Raw genomic sequence first — 21,716 nt, 5'->3', positions numbered from 1 at the left:
AGTATGATTAATTTGGTTGACCACAAGATACTCCAGAATAGTTAACACAAAATGACATTGTTCATGCTTCATGTTCCCAAAATTGATTCCAAGTTTCTTGGCCTGTTTGTGTCCTTTTGTGTCATTCGTTCTGCCATCCCATGGTGTTTGTGTTCCAGGTCTTGGTGTTCTCAAGGTACGCTCTGTAGTAGCCTATCTGGAATTTCAGTTTCATGTTAACGGCTACCCACTTTGAGTATGTTTTTCGTTCATGAAAGGCTGAAGCATCATACTAGGATGCTTACTTGATTATATATCAGCTCTTCCTTTGAGTTTGATGAGCTTAGTCGTCTGAAGAATTGCATTTGCTCCAGCATGCAAATAAATCATGATATGGATATGGTGAAATTATGTCTGCATTTTAATTTGTTTCTTAAAGCGTTCACATTCTGTTCACTGCATTTCATCTATACCTTGTTTCTCTTAAATAATCTGACAAGGTCGAATCTGGTTGGCCACCCAGAAATCTCCCATGGCCGCAAAACGGCTTCCAAGTTTGTTGGCCCGTTTTTATCCTTCCGTGTCAATCCTTTCGCTTTTCCATGCTCATGTTCCTAGTTTGTCATGTTATACTCTATTCCTCCTCTGCATCTCTTAGGCTCTAGTGCACTTGTTATCTGAACTCAATTGCCCACAGAACTGCAATCATCGGAACTCAACAATAATCCCATTTGATGATATTACCTTGAGTCAACACTTTTAATGAGTTTTGTGCGAAGCCAAATCCAGTAGGCAATGAAAACCACTGTAGAATGTTACAATGCCATTCTTAGCATGGATGCTATAGAAGAAATAAACAGGAGCAACATGAATTGCAAGGGAAACAAGCGGATATTCAGGAGCTCAGGTTTTAGTCTACTGTATATTTTTCCAGCATCGAGAGAGCTTCTTCATTAATTTTTTCTAGTCCTGGTGTGATGTTATAAATAATGTGCCGATACAGTATACCTTGCCTGTGGCAGACTCTGAAATGAGACTTGTCAATGTAACTTCAGTTTTCATGCTGTGTTTGGTGGAAAGATAGGCAACTGTCTCTCCTCTATTGTCCAAAAAATACATGTAAGATGCTGCTCATATGGACACATTAGCTGGGGATGTACACCCCCATTCAACAAACGTGCTGGCATCATTGCTGTTCAATGTGATTATATATCGTGAACCGGCAACTCTTTTATCATCACAACACGCCTTCTCCTCCCTACCCAGGTGACCCAGTCTGGATCCCTTGACACGACCCGGTACCCTGCCTTGGCATAGAGACCTCGAGCACCGTCGTCATCCTCATATGCCCTCAGAACCATGAATCTGTGCCTCCATTTGAGCCCAAGTGACTCACAGGCCTTCAGCAGTGCGGTCCCTACCTTCCTCCTCCTGCAAGCGTGAACGAAGTACACACATCTAGTGTTATCTGATTACCTGAATGTTTTGGTCTTGGCACAATTGGGCAAGTAGAGCTCTGGAAGTAGAGAACATAGAGGTTAGAGATCACCTGAACGATGGCAAGACTGCAATTCCTGACACATAGAGGTACTCATCTACACCTTGAAGTTGCTTAAGGATGTCGTCTTCATCCTGCACCGTGCAATCCACAACCCCGACGATCCTCTCATATGGTGCCTTTGACAGCTGGTCGGCTGCCTCAGCTTCTTCAGCCACCAAACAAGCATATCTAAGGAGAACAGAGTTCAGTTGTCAGCAGAAATGTAAAGAAAAATATAAGGTTCAAGTTTTGACTAATCCTAACATGTGGATTTAACAAAGTCTGCAGGTCTAGATACAACACATGTTAACTGTAGTTTTAGCAGAAGGTTTTTGATACACAACAGAATAACTTGCCATTAACTCAGAGGCTGTGTTCCAGAGCAAGGAATTGTTTCAATACTTACAGGGAAAGGTAAATTCTGCAAGCTTTAAATTACTGTCTTTGGTAAACATAACACTACAAAACTAAAACCAAACCCCAAAAATAGAAGTTTGCTGCTGCCTGTTTGGATTTCACAGAACACACATTAAGAGCAACAAGAATGCATTTTGATGTGTAAATTTGAACATTAATACATTACACTAAGTTGTTCATTGCAACAACAACTCCTCCCCAAAACACCACATTGCTCTGGACAAATTGAACATTCTAATCAAAATCCAATCCAAGAACTATTTGGCATTGCTACCATTGTTACAAAGCACAGGTACCAAGAGCACGGTTCACCTGTCAGGTGGCGAGTTCCTCACTCTGTAGATGAGCGCCGACAGCACCTCGGCCTAACCTTGACGCAAGCAACAAACGCCACCAATAGCAGCACACCATGAGGATGAACAGATCCAACCTTTTTAATGCACAAACTTATCTCAGGTACGTGCGTACTTTGAAGAAATCGAAGAAGAAGTCGTCGAAGAGCGCGACGGGGACGTGGAAGGCCTGGGCCTGGACCTGCGCCACCCGCCGCATCTCCTCGCCGACCCGCCCCATCAGCCGCACGCCCCACCCGGCCTCCCTGGCCAGGTACTCGTCGTCGTCCTCGTCGTCCTCCCTCGCGACGCCTGCCGCACCAACGCCCGCCTCCGTCGCGGGCAGGCAGGGCACCCGCTGCCTTCGTCCCCTTGCCGCCAGCAGCCCCTTCTTGGCGCGGCATCCATGGACGCCGCCGGCGCCGCTCCTTGACCTGGAAGGAGCAGGGCCGGGTCTGACTACTGTGGCTGCGACTCCGCGGCAGGCGGTGGGGCGCCGCTTGGACTGAGATTGGGAGGGGCGCGAGAGCGGCTGCGGGAGAAAGGGCGGCGACGCGCGGAGGACGGCCATGGATTCGGATTTCGGAGTCCGGACGGCGGCTTTGCGAGCGTGTGGACCGTTTCGTTCCGCTCCGCTCCGGGGAGCAGAGCGCTGGGCATTGGGCCTGGAATCGGATTCCTGATTCAAATCCGTCCTCACACTCTGGGAATTCGCGTATGGCAACCTTTCGAGTACGGACTTTCGGAATTCAATTCCTGGAATGCGACTGTTACAGTTAGACTGTTCCTTGAAGAATCATCCACTCCCTCCAGGGTCTCTATCCAAGGAATCCAAGGAGCACCATCACTTGCACAACAATTCTTTGCTTAACTATTACTACTTCCTCTGTTTTTTTTTTAAGTATTACACTTGGTTTATCCAAAGTCAAGCATTGCAGTCTTTGACTAACTATTTTTAAAAGTCCTTATAGTTTGACGATATATGAATTATATATTACGATAATATTTCTTGTAATAAAGCTAAAAATATAAAACTTATGATATGAAACTATGTAACTTTTTTAAGATCAATGATCTAAGATGCACATGTTTGACTTACAATAAACCAAATGTGACACTTAAAAACACACAGACACAGCTCATGGATTTCAGTCTCGTGAAAATCTTGCAGTGCTCTCAGGCCCTGTTTAGTTTCCACCCAAAAAATTTTACATCCATCACATCGAATCTTTGAACATATGCATGGAACATTAAATGTAGATAAAAAAATAAACTAATTACACAGTTTGGTTGAAAATCGCGAGACGAATCTTTTAAGCCTAGTTAGTCCATGATTAGCCTTAAGTGCTACAGTAACCCGCATGTGCTAATGATAGATTAATTATACTTAATAGATTTGTCTTGGAGTTTCCAGACGAGTTATGTAATTTGTTTGTTTATTAGTTTCTAAAAACTCCTCCTGACATTCTTCCGACATATCCGATGTGACACCCAGAAATTTTTTATCCCCAATCTAAACAGGGCCTCAGTCGATCAGATCGGGAAGGTGCTGGTCCTGAGAATTTGGGGGCCTCGCAACCCAAACTACCATATCCTTGTCATTATTATTATTATTAGTAAGACTCAAGTGATAAAAGAAATAATACTCAACATGCATAAATAAAAATTTATCGCACTTATAACATGTATTCAAAAAATATTCGTATAAAACAATTACAAATACATATTAAATTGTTTCAATTTTTTTTAAAAAAAATCTACTTAACCCCCTCAACTATATCGATAGTTGTCTACTTGACCTCATTAGATACAAAACTAGTTATTCTACTAAAACTATTTAAATCACTTTTGAGGCAGTTTTAAAGGTGGTTTCGCTGATGACATGGCATATTAAAAGGATTATATAAACTATAGCGCTTGCTTCATTTAGAGCATCTCCAACAGTTATGCAATTGGAATTTGCCATTTGTTGGAATTTGCCAAGTCCCTAAACGTTTTGCCAAAGGAAAAATAAGTCCATCTCCAAGTGTTTGGCATTTTTGACTTGGCATTTCCCAAAAATAGTGGACCCAACTATTTTTGTCCGGGGTCTTTTTTTGTTTGGCGCGCTTCGCGCGATATTTTTCCTCTGCGCGGGAATTTCCGTCGCCCGTCGTCGCCAGTCCACGAAGTCGTAAGTCACCGTTGTTTCTGTGAATCGCGGCCTCCCGGTCCGCCAGTCCACAAAGTCGCAGTTCGCCAGAGTTCCGTCACGCGCCCGTAGTCCACGAAGTCGTAGGTCGCAGAGTTCACATCGCGCGGGAAAGAAGAGTTCGCGCGGGGAGGAGGAGTCCTCGCGGGAAACTACCGCAGCGCGTGGGGAGGTCGCGCACGACAAGGAGTCCATGAAACTCGGAATATCAAAAATGCCAAGCCATTGTGCCTATGCAAAAATGCCAAGTTTGGTCCATCAAATGCCAAGTTTGCCAAAATGCATAAGTCAAATGCATAACTGTTGGAGAGTAATTTTTAAGATTTTTGGTAAATTTCTAGAATGCATAGTCCAATTGCATAACTGTTGGAGATGCTCTTACAGATGTACAAAAGCATGTAGCATGGTAGCCTAGCATGATGCCTGCTTTTTTTTTCGCCAGGCCCAAGTACGACCTCTCCCGGTGGTGGGTGTGCACGGCCAGCCCGGTCTGATGACCACGGCCCTGCTTGGGCCACTCCCTGTGCACGCCCTGACAGCACGACAAGGCTCTTTTTCCGGGCCCGTCAATGGCCTGTTATACTCAGCGTGTTAGTAATTTATACTTAAGTAGCTAAATGTCCGTGCTTTGTAACATGAAACATAATACCATTATATATATGGTGCACTGGTGCAGAACGGGGCATTAGCTGCAGAACGGCCCACCCTTTAGTCCCGGTTCGGACAACCGGGGCTAAAGCCCCCCTTTAACATCAGTTGGTATACCAACCGGTGTTAAAGGGTCCAGCCAGAGCTGCCACGTTGCAGGACTCTTTAACACCTTACCAACCGGTGTTAAAGGGGTTTTTTTTGTTCACTTCATCGGTTCTGTTTATTGTTTTTATATAATACATAATAATAGGTTTTTCAATACATATTTTTGCTGATACAATAATATATTTATATTACACGCATATTAAGCATATATAAATTAAAATTATAGGCTTAGCTTAATAATTAAGCTTTGCCTATAATAAAATAAATAGACCACATCAAAAGTTAAATAGATATGTAAAAAGCTTTATATATTTATAGTTTTATATGTACAAAATTCGTAACACATATATACATAGAGTTTTTTCTCCCAATGTCTACAAACGATATAAATAATCATCGTTGTTTGGAATAAGAGTTTCGTTGCCGTTGAAGTGAAACTCGCCGTTTGGATTGATCACTTGGTCGCGGAGAAATCCTGCTATCGTCTCTTGGATAGCTTTGATTCGGTCTTGTTGTAGGACCTTTTCCCTCAGCCATTCGGTCTTTAATTTGAAATAAATAAAAAAGATATTAGTTATCTAAGTTTTTCAATATAATTCAGGAGATAATGAAAAGAGACATGTAACGTACTCTGAGCGTCTCTGTGGGTGTTTGATTGACTTGTGCCATCATGAATTTGCATACGTAATATGCACATAGATTGTTCCCCCCTTCTTGTTTTAAATACCACTGTACGATATATATATAAAAATATTCACGACCACAACAATAAGAAGGCTAAAAGTTAACGAAAGTTTGTTAGCTAGTAGAACTTACTTGTGGATGTATTATGTTAAGCGGCGCTTTACATCCACTGAGATGTTCACGGTCAATGAATCTTTCCCAAACCCTATACACAGCCATTGTGGATCGTGAACTAATAATTACAGAGTCATATTATGATATTTTTGTAGCTGAGATCGACATTACGTACCTTTGAATAATGTTTACCATTTATTGATAATTTTCTTGTGGTTTTCTCATTGAGTCAAAGGTTATCAACCGGTTCTTGGGAATTTCAATAACCATGAGTATCCAGTGAAAGCTGTTTACATATATATATAGTCAGTCCTATAATGTAAAATAAAATATGCATGCACTTAATAACTATATAACTCACTCGAAGTTGAAGGGGAAGAGTATTTTTTGTTTTTCTTTTTGGTTCACAAAGAACCTCATAAGATTGGTGCAGACTTTCTGTCTCATGATCTGCTGTCCGCACTGCCTGTGGAGCCTTGAAAACAATATAAGGGTCAACGAACCCAATACTATTGTCATTTCTCATTCTGAGCTCTCTCATTTGGTGCCTGCATATATACATACAAATCCTAAGTGTGTAAGGATTATATACATGTAATCATGGAAAAAAATAGCCCGCTATTTTTGCCGCTATAGCCCGAAATAGCTTGAAAAAAATTGTGCCGCTATTTGCGTTCATGCACAATTTTGCCTCTAAAGTACGCTAATTACGGTATATAAAACGCTAAACACCTTGACCTTAGCTCGCTATTTAAAAGATAGCATGTAATTAAAGAAGTTAGAAGTATAATAAAAAGAAAAAAATACTTACAGACAAAAGCAGCTGACAAGAGATTTGTCAAGAGCGTCGAGGTGACATAATTGGTGCAATTCTTCGAACTGCACGTATATGAGGTCATCTCCACGGAAGTAGTGATGTTGTCTAATACGAACAGAAATCCAATTCTCTCCCCTTTTAGACGCCTCAATGCACCATTTGTTTATTGCAAACATTTGTGTGCCGAGCTCGTGTAAACGCTTAGGGTCGAATAGACTCCTGCCCGGTTCATATCTTGCCCTCCATTGATCAACTACCTTGGCTTTTTCAAATGTTTGGCATCCAAGAATGGCAGCAATTTCTTCCATATTTAAACCGCTCTGTCCAAAGTAATGCTCAAGCGAGTCTAGCTCAGACAACGCTAAGGATTTCTTTGTCATCAAGTCTTCATTTGAGCCGTATTGATTTGGCACAATCAAAGGGGGCACCGGTTTTGATACTTCTCCGAGCTGTGGGACCCCCTTTCCTACTCTCTTCTTAGGCTGTGAAGACTTGACCAGAGACCGCTCATAGTCCGAAAGTGCTGGCTTTTTCTAAGCTTCGCGTTGCTTCTTTTGATGGTCCGCCACCTTCTGCCTAAGTTCCGATGGCTTTACTGAATGGTTGGTACTTCCGTGGATGCGCAGCTGCTTTTCAACCGGCCTGGGGGGCTAACATTGACCTCAGGCTGTGATGTACCTTGCCCTTTCATCATTTGACTAAGTGCTGCTTGCACTTGCCTTTGAATCTCTACCTGCATCCATTCTTCACGAGCTTTCTCGCGCTCTTGTGACTGCAGAACAAAAGCTTCCAGGCTGCGGATCCACTCTGCCTCCTCATCCTTCTTTCTCTGGCGGCTTCTGTAGGTATCTTGATCGGCTTGGAATGATTGCAGCCACGTAACTGCCCCATAGCCTCTCGTACGCCCACCGTGCTCAGGATTTTCAAGCGCATAGGTGAGTTCATCCTTCTCCCTGTTAGGCCTGAACTCACCAGACTGAACCGCCTCTCGTGCACGGACTAGTCTCTCTGCTGCTCTAGAGATTTCTTGGCCCCAAACTAGCACCCCGGTGTCTGGGTCCACGCTTCCCCCATGACCGTAGAACCAATGCTGTGGGGGTATAAACCCCTATACCCTCGTGGGCCTATATGGGCCGCACCGTCAGAGGTGGCTCGGCCCACAAAATGAAGACGTGCGGCGCACGACTGGTCGGCGTGCACCGCAAGACTACAAGATATTGTACCAAATAGGATACTTTGCTTGTAACTCTGTCCCTTCAGGATATATAAGGAGGGGCAGGGGTCCCCTAGAGGACAGATGATACATACGATTCTCTCAACACAAATCAATACAACCAGACGCAGGACGTAGGTATTACGCCAACTCGGCGGCCGAACCTGGATAAAAAGCTTGTCCGAGTCTTGCGTCACCATCGAGTTCGTAGTTTGCGCACCGTCTACCGATAAACTACTACCGTGGGTATACCCCAAGGTAGACTGCCGACCAGCTTTCGTCGACAGTGGCGCGCCAGGTAGGGGGTGTGCGTACAACTTCTCCGACGAACGAGATGGCCATCATCCCCGACTTCGCGGCCATGGCGGGCGACTTCACGTTCACCGTCAGCTTCAACAACTTCACCGCCATGACCACGGAGGAGGTGTTGATCCGATCTGCGCCAACCACTTCTTCATCGACGTCGGCGGCGGCTTCAACCACGCTGGCTACGGTTTCGACCACACCAGCAGCGTCTCCGACCACGCCGACAACGCGTCGCCGCTTCTCTGCTACAAAGGGAGGCAGATCGACGACACCTACCTGCTCAGCCTATCAACCAAGTTGTTTGGCCTACTTGCTCTGACCACGAGTCGCAATAATAATCGCTGCGAAGAACGGCGCTACGACAACCGCGACCACCGTCACGATAACAAGTCCAAAAGCTCGAGGGCCAAACAATTTTGTCGTCACCGGCCAGACTTTCATCCAAAGATAAGTACACTTCTAATATCTTATTTATTTTTGGCATAATATTTTTTATTATCCTTCAAAAACAACTTTTTGTTTAGCCACACTAGTTTTTTCTCCTACACGAGCTTTCTAGAGCCGGTACTGTCTCCGAATCCTCCCTACACGTGCACGAGATCCGCCCTCTGCGTTCCGGGTGGTCGGCAGTAGCTCTCTGGCGAGGCTGGCAATCCCACGCGTGTCTAGGTTCCGCACCTCATGCTGATTGTTGGCTAGACCAGAGCTGGTACAAGCTCTAGGATGAATTAACTACTTGTCCTAATTTTATAAAAAAAAATCTAAAACTTATCTCAGTACTGATTTTTATCTAAAGTTTATTTATACATCATGTACTACCTATTCTTTATATTTATTTTTCAGGGGTTTGGCCCAGTCGACAAGCTACGCTCGGGGACTCGTCGACTATTCCCTACGCTGTGCCCGGGGACTGCTCCGACCACCGAGCACGTTTACGTTCCCAACCACGCTCGGGGACTTGTCGACTACTCTCTATGCTGTGCTCGAAGACTGTGCCGACCACCGAGCACGTTTACGTTCCCAACCACGCTCGGGGACTTGTCCACCGGTCCCTACGTCGTGCTCGGGGACTGTGCCGACCACCGAGCACTATACGCTCGGGGACTGGTCGACCAGCTCACCAATTTAGAAACTTGGGGACTGCACCGACCACCGAGCACTATACGCTCGGGGACTGGTCGACCAGCCCACCAATTTGAGAATTCGGGGACTGTACCGACCACCGAGCGTTATATGCTCGGAGACTGGTCGATTAGTCTATTCAATTGCAGACGAGCATGATATGCTCGGGGACTGGTAAATTCAATTTTTTAGACCTTGCTACAAGGCTCATACTTCGCCTTCCAGCAAGCTTGGGGACTACATCGGTACGATGCATCTAGCGATGCATCTCAGTCTCAAAACTACTTTGGGGAATTTTCTTTTGACCCTGGCACCACGTGCCTACGTCACCTACTACCAGGCTCGGGGACTAAGTGGGCACACTTCACCTTGCGGTGAATATGCTTGCTATTTTGAGGTCTATACTTTTCAGAAAAGTAAAGTGGGCACACTTCACCAGGAAAGAAATCTTTTTTAATTAAGAGCACCATGCATTCTTCGAACAACCTGCTTCTTCGATGTCAATGTTGATCAACTGTCTTTTGAGTTGGTCAAAATACCGTTGCAACTGTTTGGGCGACTTTCCTGCTTATTGAAGACGTCAAGCCTCACTAATCGAAGAAGCTCAAGACGGCGTGTTACATCACAATACATGGTGCTCGGGGACTAGCTGTGGGGGTATAAACCCCTATACCCTCGTGGGCCTATATGGGCCGCACCGTCAGAGGTGGCTCGGCCCACAAAATGAAGACGTGCGGCGCACGACTGGTCGGCGTGCACCGCAAGGCTACAAGATATTGTACCAAATAGGATACTTTGCTTGTAACTCTGTCCCTTCAGGATATATAAGGAGGGGCAGGGGTCCCCTAGAGGACAGATGATACATACGATTCTCTCAACACAAATCAATACAACCAGACGCAGGACGTAGGTATTACGCCAACTCGGCGGCCGAACCTGGATAAAAAGCTTGTCCGAGTCTTGCGTCACCATCGAGTTCGTAGTTTGCGCACCGTCTACCGATAAACTACTACCGTGGGTATACCCCAAGGTAGACTGCCGACTAGCTTTCGTCGACAAATGCTTGGAGCGCTCGCTCCAATTCTTTGCTATTGTCTCGGGTGTGACCCCCATAGCAAGCATCTCCTGTTCCATTCAGTCCCACTTGGGAACAACACTCTTATAACCACCTGATCCCATATGATAGTGGTATGTCTTTTTACTGGCATTCTCTTTGTTTCTATTGGCTCGTTCCTCGCCCTTTTCTGATGTTTTGTACTGCACAAAGTCATCCCAGAAGGCCCTCAGCTTTACATATTGCTTGAGGTTGAAATTTGGAGTCTCGTTTTTCTTGACATATTTATTGTACAAAGTCTTCTTCCAATTCTGGAAGAGTACTGCCATCTTCTTCATAGTCCAGTCATAAATTCGCACCTTCAACTCTTCATCGTTGGTGTCGAAGGTGAAAACGTCTGTGACGGCTTTCCAAACTAACTCCTTGTCACGATCAGAGACAAAACTGATCTCAGGAGCACCTCGCTTCTCTCTCCATTCACGAGTACTGATTAGTATTTGATCTCTCACAAGATATCCACAGTGACTAACATATTTATTTGCATGCTCACCAAGTGGTCTGGCTGTAGCTATCTCAAACTCAGAGATTACATATAGCGGCCCTCCAACGGCTTCTTTGGCCCTCGTGGAGGTACGCTTCTCCCCGTAGAGGTCGATCCAGAAGGCTACACGTAGATATAGAAACAAAAATACTAAATTAATAACCAAGTAATAAGTCTAAAACCTAATGTAAAAGATGCATTAATTATATATGTTTACATTTACATATACCTCGCCAGTATTTTCTTCTTGTTGCACGACAAGTTGTTGCTCAGGCGCATTGCCCTCTTGTTGCTCAGGGGCATTGCCCTCTTGTTGCTCAGTCGGATTGCCTTGCATGATCTCGTTGTAATCAATAAAGTACTGACTACCGTCGTCGATCATATTTTGAATGACATCTTCCATATAATCAGGATCATCATGAGGACGGTCAGCCATTTCTATGTCTGCAACCATACATATATATATTCTATATAAGATAAGAAATACACTAGAATAATATACTAAAAAACAATACTAGAATAATAGTACAAACAATAATATATACAAAACCCTACTAGAATAAATTTGGTGGCTAAACAATATATATTAGAGACTTATATGCTACTACTAGTACTACTACAAATGGAAGTGTTGGAGTGCTCTAAAAATAATACTAGAATAATATTTTCCAAGTAATAGACTAGAATAATATACTAAAAAGTAATAGACCAGAATAATATACTAAAAATTTAGTGGGTAAACACTACTAGAATATATTAAGCCAAGTAATAGACTAGAATAATATACTAAAAAGTAATAGACCAGAATAATATACTAAAAATTTGGTGGGTAAACACTACTAGAATATATTAAGCCAAGTAATAGACTAGAATAATATACTAAAAAGTAATACTAGAATAATATATATATACTAGAATAATATATACTAGAATAATATACTACAATTCAAATATACTAGAATAATATATACAAAACACTATAATTCATAATATACTAGAATAATATACTAAAAAGTCTTTTAAGCCAAATAATATACTAGAATAATATATTAAAAAATAATGCTAAAAAATAATACTATAATAGTACAAACAATAATATAAAAAATAATATACTAAAAAACACTAGAATAATATATGTTACAGACTATATGCATACTAAAATAATATACTGCAAAAATAATACTAGAATAATATACTAAAAAGTAATACTACAATAATTCATATAATTCATGTAGCATTCATTTATTATATATATATATATATAGCAGATATGTATACATGGTTTCATATAGTTATATAAAATCATATTTTCTCTACTATATATATATATAAACACAGCAGCCATATATATATATATATATATACATGTCGGTGTTGGATCGAATCAGAGTCTATACGTGGGGCCGGATCGGTGGTGGACGGCGCGCTGGAGGTGTAGATGACTGCGGCAGCGGTGGTGGACGGCCGCGCGGCAGCGGTAGTCGACGGCGGCGCTGGAGACGGTGGCGCGGCGGTGCTTGACGGACGGCGCGCGGGCACAGACGAATGGCGGCGGCGAAGACGAAGGGCTCTGCTCGACGAAGACGAAGGAACTGTTCAGATCCAGGGCGCTTATATAGGGGCGGACCCTTTAGCACCGGTCCGTGGCTGGAACCGGTGCTAAAGGGTCTTTAACACCAGCTGGTAACACGAGCCGGTGTTAAAGGGTGACCCTTTAGCACCGGCCCGTGTTACCAGCCGGTGCTAAAGGGACCCTTTAGCACCGGTTCCAGCCACGGACCTGTGCTAAAGGGTGCTGCGCGCGCTAGGGCGGGCTCCTGAAATTTTCAGGGCCCTTTAGCACAGGTTCCCACTATAGGCCGGTTCTAAAGGCCTTGTTTTTTAGTTTAGGGTTTTTAAAGTGTTTATATATACAGTTTATATTATAAATTGTATAGTAAATTAAATATTTTGCATAATATTTTTAAACAGTGACATATATTGTAAATTTTTTAATGTACACATGAAAATTTTTAACCTTAAATATCTTGCTGTATATTTATAATTTGCAATAATTTTGTAAGAAATGTTTAGTATTTTGTTAATGCAAAAATATATTATTCCAATAAATTTACAAAAAATATATCCAATCAACTGGAAATCTATTTTCACATCATATTGACGTTAAACTTTTTATTTTTGTTATTTATTACTCGGAATGCTAGTAGGGTATAGTTTTCATCAAATAAAAAATCTATTTATCATATAACAATATATATCTTGATGAACACACCCTTTTGACCGAACCCTAGATGGTCCCAAATGGAAAAGTCATGAATACAATGTTTGTTACACTCATCAAGTTCTACATTTTGTCTAATGGTCAACTTTTCATTTGGAAAAGTTTGAACCACTGAATTTTGAATTTTCAGAGAATTCATAGCCACGCAGCGGTTTCGGAACCCTAGATGGTCTCGAATGGAAAAGTCATGAATACCAATATTATTCCACTCATCAAAATCTACATTTCATATATAGACCATTTTTTCATTTGAGAAAGTTTTGGGAAGGTGTAGTTGAAAATCCACAATTGACACATATAGTTTCATATAGTTTGTGTGAGATTCAAGATTTGGTGGGTATTGTTAACTTAAACTTTCTCAAATGGAAAAGTTGTGTATATAAAAAGTTTAGATCTTGATGATATCTAACAACTTGGTATTCAAAAGTTTTTCATTTTAAGTAATTTAGTTTGTCATTTGACCAAGTTTGACCAAAACTCGTCTTGGATTTTAAAGAAATGTGCTTAGGATTGGCTCAAACATATCCAAATGGAAAAATGGACAATATATAAAATGTAGATCTTAATGATCTCTAACAAATTTATATTCAAAATTGTTTCATTTGAAGTCATCAAATGGGCCATTTGATCAAGTTTGACCAAAGTCAAAGCATTGGTTTTTACAAAAACACCCTTTGACCGAACCATAGATGGTCCCAAATGGAAAAGTCATGAATACAAATTTTGTTACACTTATCAATTTCTACATTTTATCTAATGGTCAACTTTTCATTTGGAAAAGTTTGAACCACTGAATTTTGAATTTTCAGAGAATTCATAGCCACGCAGCGGTTTCAGAACCCTAGATGGTCTCGAATGGAAAAGTCATGATTACCAATATTATTCCACTCATCAAAATCTACATTTCATATATAGACCATTTTTGCATTTGAGAAAGTTTTGGGAAGGTGTAGTTGAAAATCCACAATTGACACATATAGTTTCATATAGTTTGTGTGAGATTCAAGATTTGGTGGGTATTGTTAACTTAAACTTTCTCAAATGGAAAAGTTGTGTATATAAAAAGTTTAGATCTTCATGATATCTAACAACTTGGTATTCGAAAGGTTTTCATTTTAAGTAATTTAGTTTGTCATTTGACCAAGTTTGACCAAAACTCGTCTTGGATTTTAAAGAAATGTGCTTAGGATGTGCTCAAACATATCCAAATGGAAAAATGGACAATATACAAAATGTAGATCTTAATGATCTCTAACAACTTTATATTCAAAATTGTTTCATTTGAAGTCATCAAATGGGCCATTTGATCAAGTTTGACCAAAGTCAAAGCATTGGTTTTTACAAAAACACCCTTTGATCGAACCCTAGATGGTCCCAAATGGAAAAGTCATGAATACAAAGTTTGTTACACTTATCAAGTTGTACATTTTATCTAATGGTCAACTTTTCATTTGGAAAAGTTTGCACCACTGAATTTTGAATTTTGAATTTTCAGAGAATTCATAGCCACGCAGCGGTTTCGGAACCCTAGATGGTCTCGAATGGAAAAGTCATGAATACCAATATTGTTCCACTCATCAAAATCTACATTTCATATATAGCCATGCATGCGCTCGAACTTGGCTTTCTTTTTATCACTTTCACATTCTCTTTGTGCATCACGGATGGCATCACCAAAAGCATCATCGCCCCGATCATCTTCTGCCGCTACCTCTTCTTCATTATCTCCCCCCATTGCAACATCATTGAAGCCACTGTACTGAGCAATAATATTGGCATGGTCCAATTCTTCTTCTTCTTCTTCTTCACCTTCATCCATTATAATCCCACTTTCTCTATGTTTGGTCCAACAAATATAGTTTGGTACGAAACCAGACTTTAATAAGTGTGAATGAAGAGTTCTTGAGTTAGAATATTCCGTCAAATTCTTGCACACGGCACATGGACAGCACATGAAACCGTCCCTCTTATTTGTCTTGGCCACACTTAAGAAATAGTGCACACCATTAATAAACTCTTCGGAGCGCCGATCGGCATTATACATCCAATTACGTGTTACCATCTGCATTAAATATAACATATATATTATGAAAACCATGCACACATATAGTTTCTCATCTTATTGCACAACATGTCTAAGATACATAGTTGATTAATTCAGGAAAACTTGGCTACAACAAATACAATCGCAACTAGCACTAAAAAAACCAAAACTAAAATGCACTTAAGCAACAAAATTAGTTCGCGTCCGATCCCAACTATAATAGATAGATCATTCGCTTGATCAACATCATTGAACTCCTTTCGTCGGCTCAATGCCTCACCACCTTCAGCCTCAACCACCTGTGCAAAAGATTTTTTAATGTGTTCAATGTATTCTTTCTCCAAGTACCAACCTGTATATCCGCCGGTACCGTCCCACTGAAATTAAAAGAGAGAATCAAAAGTTTAATTAATATCATTTAAAAAAATATGCACATATATAAGCAAATGTCTGGAAATAACTCACATTACGATCCGGACACTTGTAGAATATACGACCCTTGTTTACTCCCTCTTTCGACACTTTGTACTCCATCAAAATCTTCTGCCCACACTTGCCACAAGTAATGAGAGGGAGTTCCGAACGGTATCGCTTTTGAACCCGTTGAGAGACCGAAGACCCGGTCACGGTTGCCATCTACTATCCATACTCAATTTTTAAACAATTATAAATTCCACATTTACTAGTAAACATGTATGATACAATGGACATTATGTAGTAATAAAAATAAATCAAGTGATATTAACAAACCAATTAATTTGAACTATCCTACTTTCTAAGATCATAAAAAGATACTATAATTCATTCTTGCAAATTACATTAATACTAGGTCAACCATGAAATATGATATATATATATATATATGGATACTAATTCATGTGAATGATTCAAAATAACAAAGTGGATTTGACCTAAAAAATTATGGGAACATCACAAGCCAAAAACAACATGAAAAAGACAAGAAAGGCTGAAGTTAGTCACCTCCAAGCACGAAGAGATGATGACGGAGTCGAAGAAGATCAACGATGGGCGTTGGAGATGAAGAACAAATGAAGAACAAGCAAGAAGAAGCTCCAAGAACAACAATGGTGCTATCGGTTTCAAATGGGCAGAGGGGAGGAGGGAGCCGGCCTATAAAGCGGACCTTTAGCACCGGTTTAGGGCAAAAACCGGTGCTAAAGGGTTTGCCTCGGCCCGTCGCGCTGGCCGGTGCTAAAGAGGAGCCTTTAGCACCGGTTCGTGTTGCCAACCGGTGCTAAAGGGTTCCTGCCCTGACAGCACCTGTCAGTAGCCATTGGGCAGGACCCTTTAGCACCGGTTCGTGTTACAAACCGGTGCTAAAGGGGTCTTTAACCCCGGGCCGCAAAAAGGCCGAGGTTTTTGGCCATTTTGGGCATCGACCAATGCCTCATTCTGTAGTAGTGGTGGATAGGTGCATATATAGTATTTAGTGCGTAGGTATGGAATATGGTGGATAGGTGCATATATAGTATTTAGTGGCTAATCCCATTTCTACTTTTGCTCTTTGAAAATTACTTCCTCCTTTAAAACTTAGAACATGTCGCGGGAAACCATGGGCTATCTTTATTCTCTTTTTTTCATTACTGTGGGAGGCGGGCATCAATGTACCCGTTGTTTTAATTGCTTGGGCACTTGTCCATCTTTTACTTCCTCTTTTTTTTATTTTTTCTTTCTTTCTTTCTTTTTTAATACTTTTGCATAGCCACATGCATCCTTTGAATTAAATAATCAGAGAGATAGTGATCGAACTTAGAGCAATTAAATGTGGGCTGTCCTATAGGGTATATTTTTGGGTGTTTACTCTTAGTGTAGGAGAAAAAACATTTTTAAGGTGGATCTAGATGAAAATGGAAAATAATTGCGCTTACTCCCAGAGTAGGAGCAATGCATATGTAGGTGGAGTGCGTGAGTGATCTTGATTTTAAAAGCATGACAAGACTCTCATAAGGTATACTCCAAAGGTTGACTAAACTCAATGTAAAGCAAGCAGCACGAATGTGCAAAGGTTTTCCTAACTCCAAATGTATCATATATGGCTCAAATTTAAAATTTATCATACAAGAGCTCATGATATAGGATTTTGGGTTTTTGAAAATAAATCTCCAGAACTTAGTAATGCTAGGAATAAGATAAATAGCAGCTTAGACCTTCATGCATAATAGCAATCACCTAGACTTAGCTTAAACATATGCCTCCAGAAATTTTAGATTCAGAGTAAATTCTTAAAGTGGTCATGTCTAAATCTTGGGAAAATTTATGGTTGAAAACTAGGCACTTGAAAGGAATTAACTATTCATCATCTCCAAGACAGAACTTTAATATTCTCTAATTTTTATTTGACTCTAAACTAGACTGACTATAGACACACTCTATGATCACACCTTAATATATAGATAAGTATTTTGTTTGGTTTTTATTCATTTCTAATGGACTCAAAAGACTCTAAAGACATGGACCTTCATATGCCCATATATTTTGGTACTTTTATATTTTCTTATGATATTATTGTGAACCTTCATGTGCTCACATATTTTTGATATTTTATGACAATATAAAATAGACTCGATAATCGCTTAGGTATAGCTACCTGATAACTAGGGGATGCTCCTCCCCCAAGCTAGATGTTTGCAATAGTTGGTGTGATGGTCTTCAGAGTGAGCTAGCTGGTAGCGCTCCCCAGGTGGGTGCCACTAATAGACTCTCTCGTCATAATGTTGTTTCTGCATAATTACACTCCAAAAAGAAAACCAAAACTCGAGGCTCGAATTTAATAATAGGGTAGATCAGCCAATAAGTAATTGATTATTCTTATAAGTTGATTTTAAATTGACAAGTTCTAGCAGGATTCTCTCTTTCTAGTTTAGTTATGTAGAAATTAAATATGTGTGCATGATATATATAGATAGTTGTATTTTTATGCCTCCACAGAAAATATTTATTCTTATGGGGCTTAGGTTTTTCATAATGCAAGAAAATAAATACAGAAACTATTATTATTATTCTTTATGTCACCACAGTAAATATTCCTATAGGGTTACTATAAGTTTATTCCTATAGAGCTTTTAATATTCTATGATGCAGTAAATGAAGCAATAAAGATTTATTTTATTTTATTTTTTAATATTTATGGAGATGAAAATATTAAAGTGAAATTATTAATGCATATAGGAATACTAATTAATTAGATAACTACCATATTACCTTATGGCAATAATGTAAAATTTAAAGTTTTATCGATAGGTCTTCTTCTTCCACTCTTGTGTATCTCTCCATCTTGAGAGATGGAGGTCTTGATGGTTGCACACCTCTAATGATGGTAATGTAACTTTTGTTCTTTGATTTGGTTAGAAAGTTGAAGTAGAGCTTTAATAGCAGCTGGCAGCATCTTGCTCAGTGTGCATCTTCACGGAACTTTCACTTGTAGAATTAATAAACTTTGCTTGATGTGTTGTTCTGTTTGCAAAACTAAGGTAGAGATCAAGTGCATGGGCTCTGCTGGTGGAAAAACATCAACAGAACCAAATCTATTTCTTTATTTATTTTTCTCTATCCTTAGGCACAGTAAACAAGATAAAGTTGTGTTACATGATTTATTTATTTATTTATGAGTAGTAAGATCAAAAGATTAAGCATTTAATGTTGCATTTAAGTTCACATGTCAGAAAATAATGAAATTGCTTAACCAATGGAAGGATTGTCTATTTCTATATATATTTTCAAATAAGTATGACTATCATCTTCCCAAGATTGAATATAATGTTCTAACTTGTTTGGTTAAGACTGAGATTAAGAGAATGGTGTCATAAACAACCTTAAAAGATAAATCATGTTGAGTTAACCAGGTTGATCAATTTAATTTGTAACTCTAACATGTTTGTGTTTTATGTGCACACCAAGATCAAGAGAAGAGAGTGGCCACTTACCTTAGAATATTACCTTTACCTTCATTATTAGAGCGTTATGGCACTAACTGATGAAGGGTAAATGACTAGTGGTCCTTCCTCTTGCATCTTGAGTTGTTCATAGACATCTCTCCTCTGTTGTACTCATTCTTTTGTCGTCTTTTGCTTCTTTAATCTGTTGACTCTTTTCACTCTAGTTATTATCATGCCTGCAACAGATTAGTAGACAACACATACCTGAAGGAATATACAAGTAATGACAAGGGCATTGTTGTAACATAGCTAAGGGTCACTTTCTATGCTACAAAAAGGAATTTGCTTGAGCATACTTAGCATAGCGCATTTATTATTTACAATTACTTCTTTCTAAGGCTTTGAATTTATTTTCCCATCGTATGTTTTAAATCTGAAATATAGGCATTATGAATGAGCTCAAACTTATAGAAATAAAGTAATAGTGAATTTAGAGGTTGCAAACCAGCATGTGGGGCGATGGAAGCATGAGATGTGGAAGAACTTGGTTGGATCATCTAGAGAAGTTTGACCTTTCCTCCTCATGTCTCAGCTTCTTGACCATAGAAGTGAGAGTGCTTTGATTGTGGAATACGTTTTGTGGCACGCTTTATTCTTCTTGGCTACGAGTGAGTTGTATCTTCCTTGTGCAAAATTATTGTATCTCTTCATCTCCAGTGTGAGTTCATCTTAGGACTTTCCCAATTTGAATTTGGAAGTTTTCCTGCAGGGTTTAGTCTAACAAAGTATTCTAAAATACTATCGGCTCAAAAATCAACCTAGACACCTCGTCTAATTTGACTTAGGAGGGCATTTTAACCTAAGAACCATGCTTAAAAAAGCCTTTGAATGTAAGATCACCACTCCTAAACTAGGCACCATGCTTTATTTAAGAGATGTATGAAACTACTCCAAACCTAAACATATACTATAGCAAACAAAGGTAACATAAAAGCACTATAGAGATTTATTCAAATAGTGGTGAAAGAGTATTATTATTGTTTAGCAAATTGAGCATATCTTAAAAGTAGGGACAACCAAGATAGTAAAGCAACATTGCAAGAGATGTATCTATGAAAGCATATTGCTTGACTTTTGCAAAAGTCAAGATTGGATGAAAGTAGTTCAATGTTGCATAATTATTAGTTGCACATACCTTGCATTTGTTACTCCTTTGACCTTATTGCTCTAATCCTGGAGGGTTAGTGGCAATAATACCCGAAGGAATATTTTATAATTATAATTCTATGCTCAATTAACAAGGGTAGCACAGTAGAAGAATACTCATGTCATGGTCTAAACAGTGCTTATTTTAGGACACTAAGCTTGTCCTTGGGAAACCTTCAAGATGTGGTTTGGCGAAGTGGTTTCCCTTCCAACATCACTTTAAGTGTATTATTCACCACAACGGATCTACAATATTTATGGTTAACGTATGTGTCTACAACCACCCTCTTAATGATTTTATTAATAGGTAGAATAAGGGGGTTGAGGATCTCATGTGTGATAATATTATAGACTAATTGATCTAGAAGAATTCTCATATGAGCATGGGTCTGATAGGGTGTTTAATGAAATACTTCACATAATATGATCTCCCTTTTCAAACTCCAAGGATGTCTCTTCATGGTTGTCTATAGGCAATAAGTTTGTCTCTATTATTTCATGCCTATGACATTTATTAGATATTTTATTTTCTAGAATTTCCCATGAATTGATGTCCCTAAGGTTGGTCTCTTCTAAAGCTTTTCTAAACTTGGGTGAGTTTTGTTTATCAAAGAAATTGATTTAAGCTCAATATTTGAATTTAGACCAAGTTTAGATGCTAGTGCTAAAACTTCATCTTCTTCCATCCATTCTTTGACAATAGCATATGTATTTTTAATATGTTATATGCATTCCTACTATTGTTGTTGCTCTTCTTGGGTATTCCTATAATTTTCATGACTCCTATTCTTAGGATGTCTTGATGGATTCCTAGGGTCATTATGAAGTTTAGTAGAAGGAGCATAAAAAGATTTATTAGGGTCAAGGATGGGTTTAGAGATGGGTTCAAAGACATTAATATGGGCATAGAAGGGGAGAAGATAGAATTTATTTCTAAGTGGCTTGGCTCTCCTTCTATGGCATTACTTGGCATGCCATCCTTCAATTCTTCCCAATGCCTTTTGAGGAAGGAAAGGAAGTTGATGATGCTTTTCCCAAGATACTCTTCTAAGAAGATCTGATATGCATTTATGAGCATCTTGGCTAATTGGAAGTCTAAATCATTGATGTGGAATTTTAAAGGTTTAGGATTGATAGCTAAATCTTAAGAATGATGTGATTGTGTTTTAGCTACCAAGACTTCTATTTTTAGTTTGGATAATAAATCCTTTTCTTCTTTTGGG

The 21,716-nt window shown here is 39.8% G+C and overlaps 1 protein-coding gene across 1 annotated transcript; it reads right to left on the bottom strand.

Annotated features, from left to right (window-relative positions):
• On the bottom strand, positions 892 to 2,953 carry LOC8084589. Its single transcript, XM_002459636.2, is given in 5 exon segments — positions 892 to 1,189; positions 1,191 to 1,410; positions 1,529 to 1,708; positions 2,249 to 2,301; positions 2,405 to 2,953. Coding segments are annotated over 5 exon segments (912 nt in total). The 5' UTR covers positions 2,840 to 2,953; the 3' UTR covers positions 892 to 1,165.

Source organism: Sorghum bicolor, chromosome 2 (genome assembly GCF_000003195.3).
Source record: "Sorghum bicolor cultivar BTx623 chromosome 2, Sorghum_bicolor_NCBIv3, whole genome shotgun sequence".
Classification (NCBI taxonomy): domain Eukaryota; kingdom Viridiplantae; phylum Streptophyta; class Magnoliopsida; order Poales; family Poaceae; genus Sorghum; species Sorghum bicolor.
The sequence above is the reverse complement of the archived record's forward strand: the minus strand, read 5'-3'. Positions and strand labels throughout refer to the sequence as shown.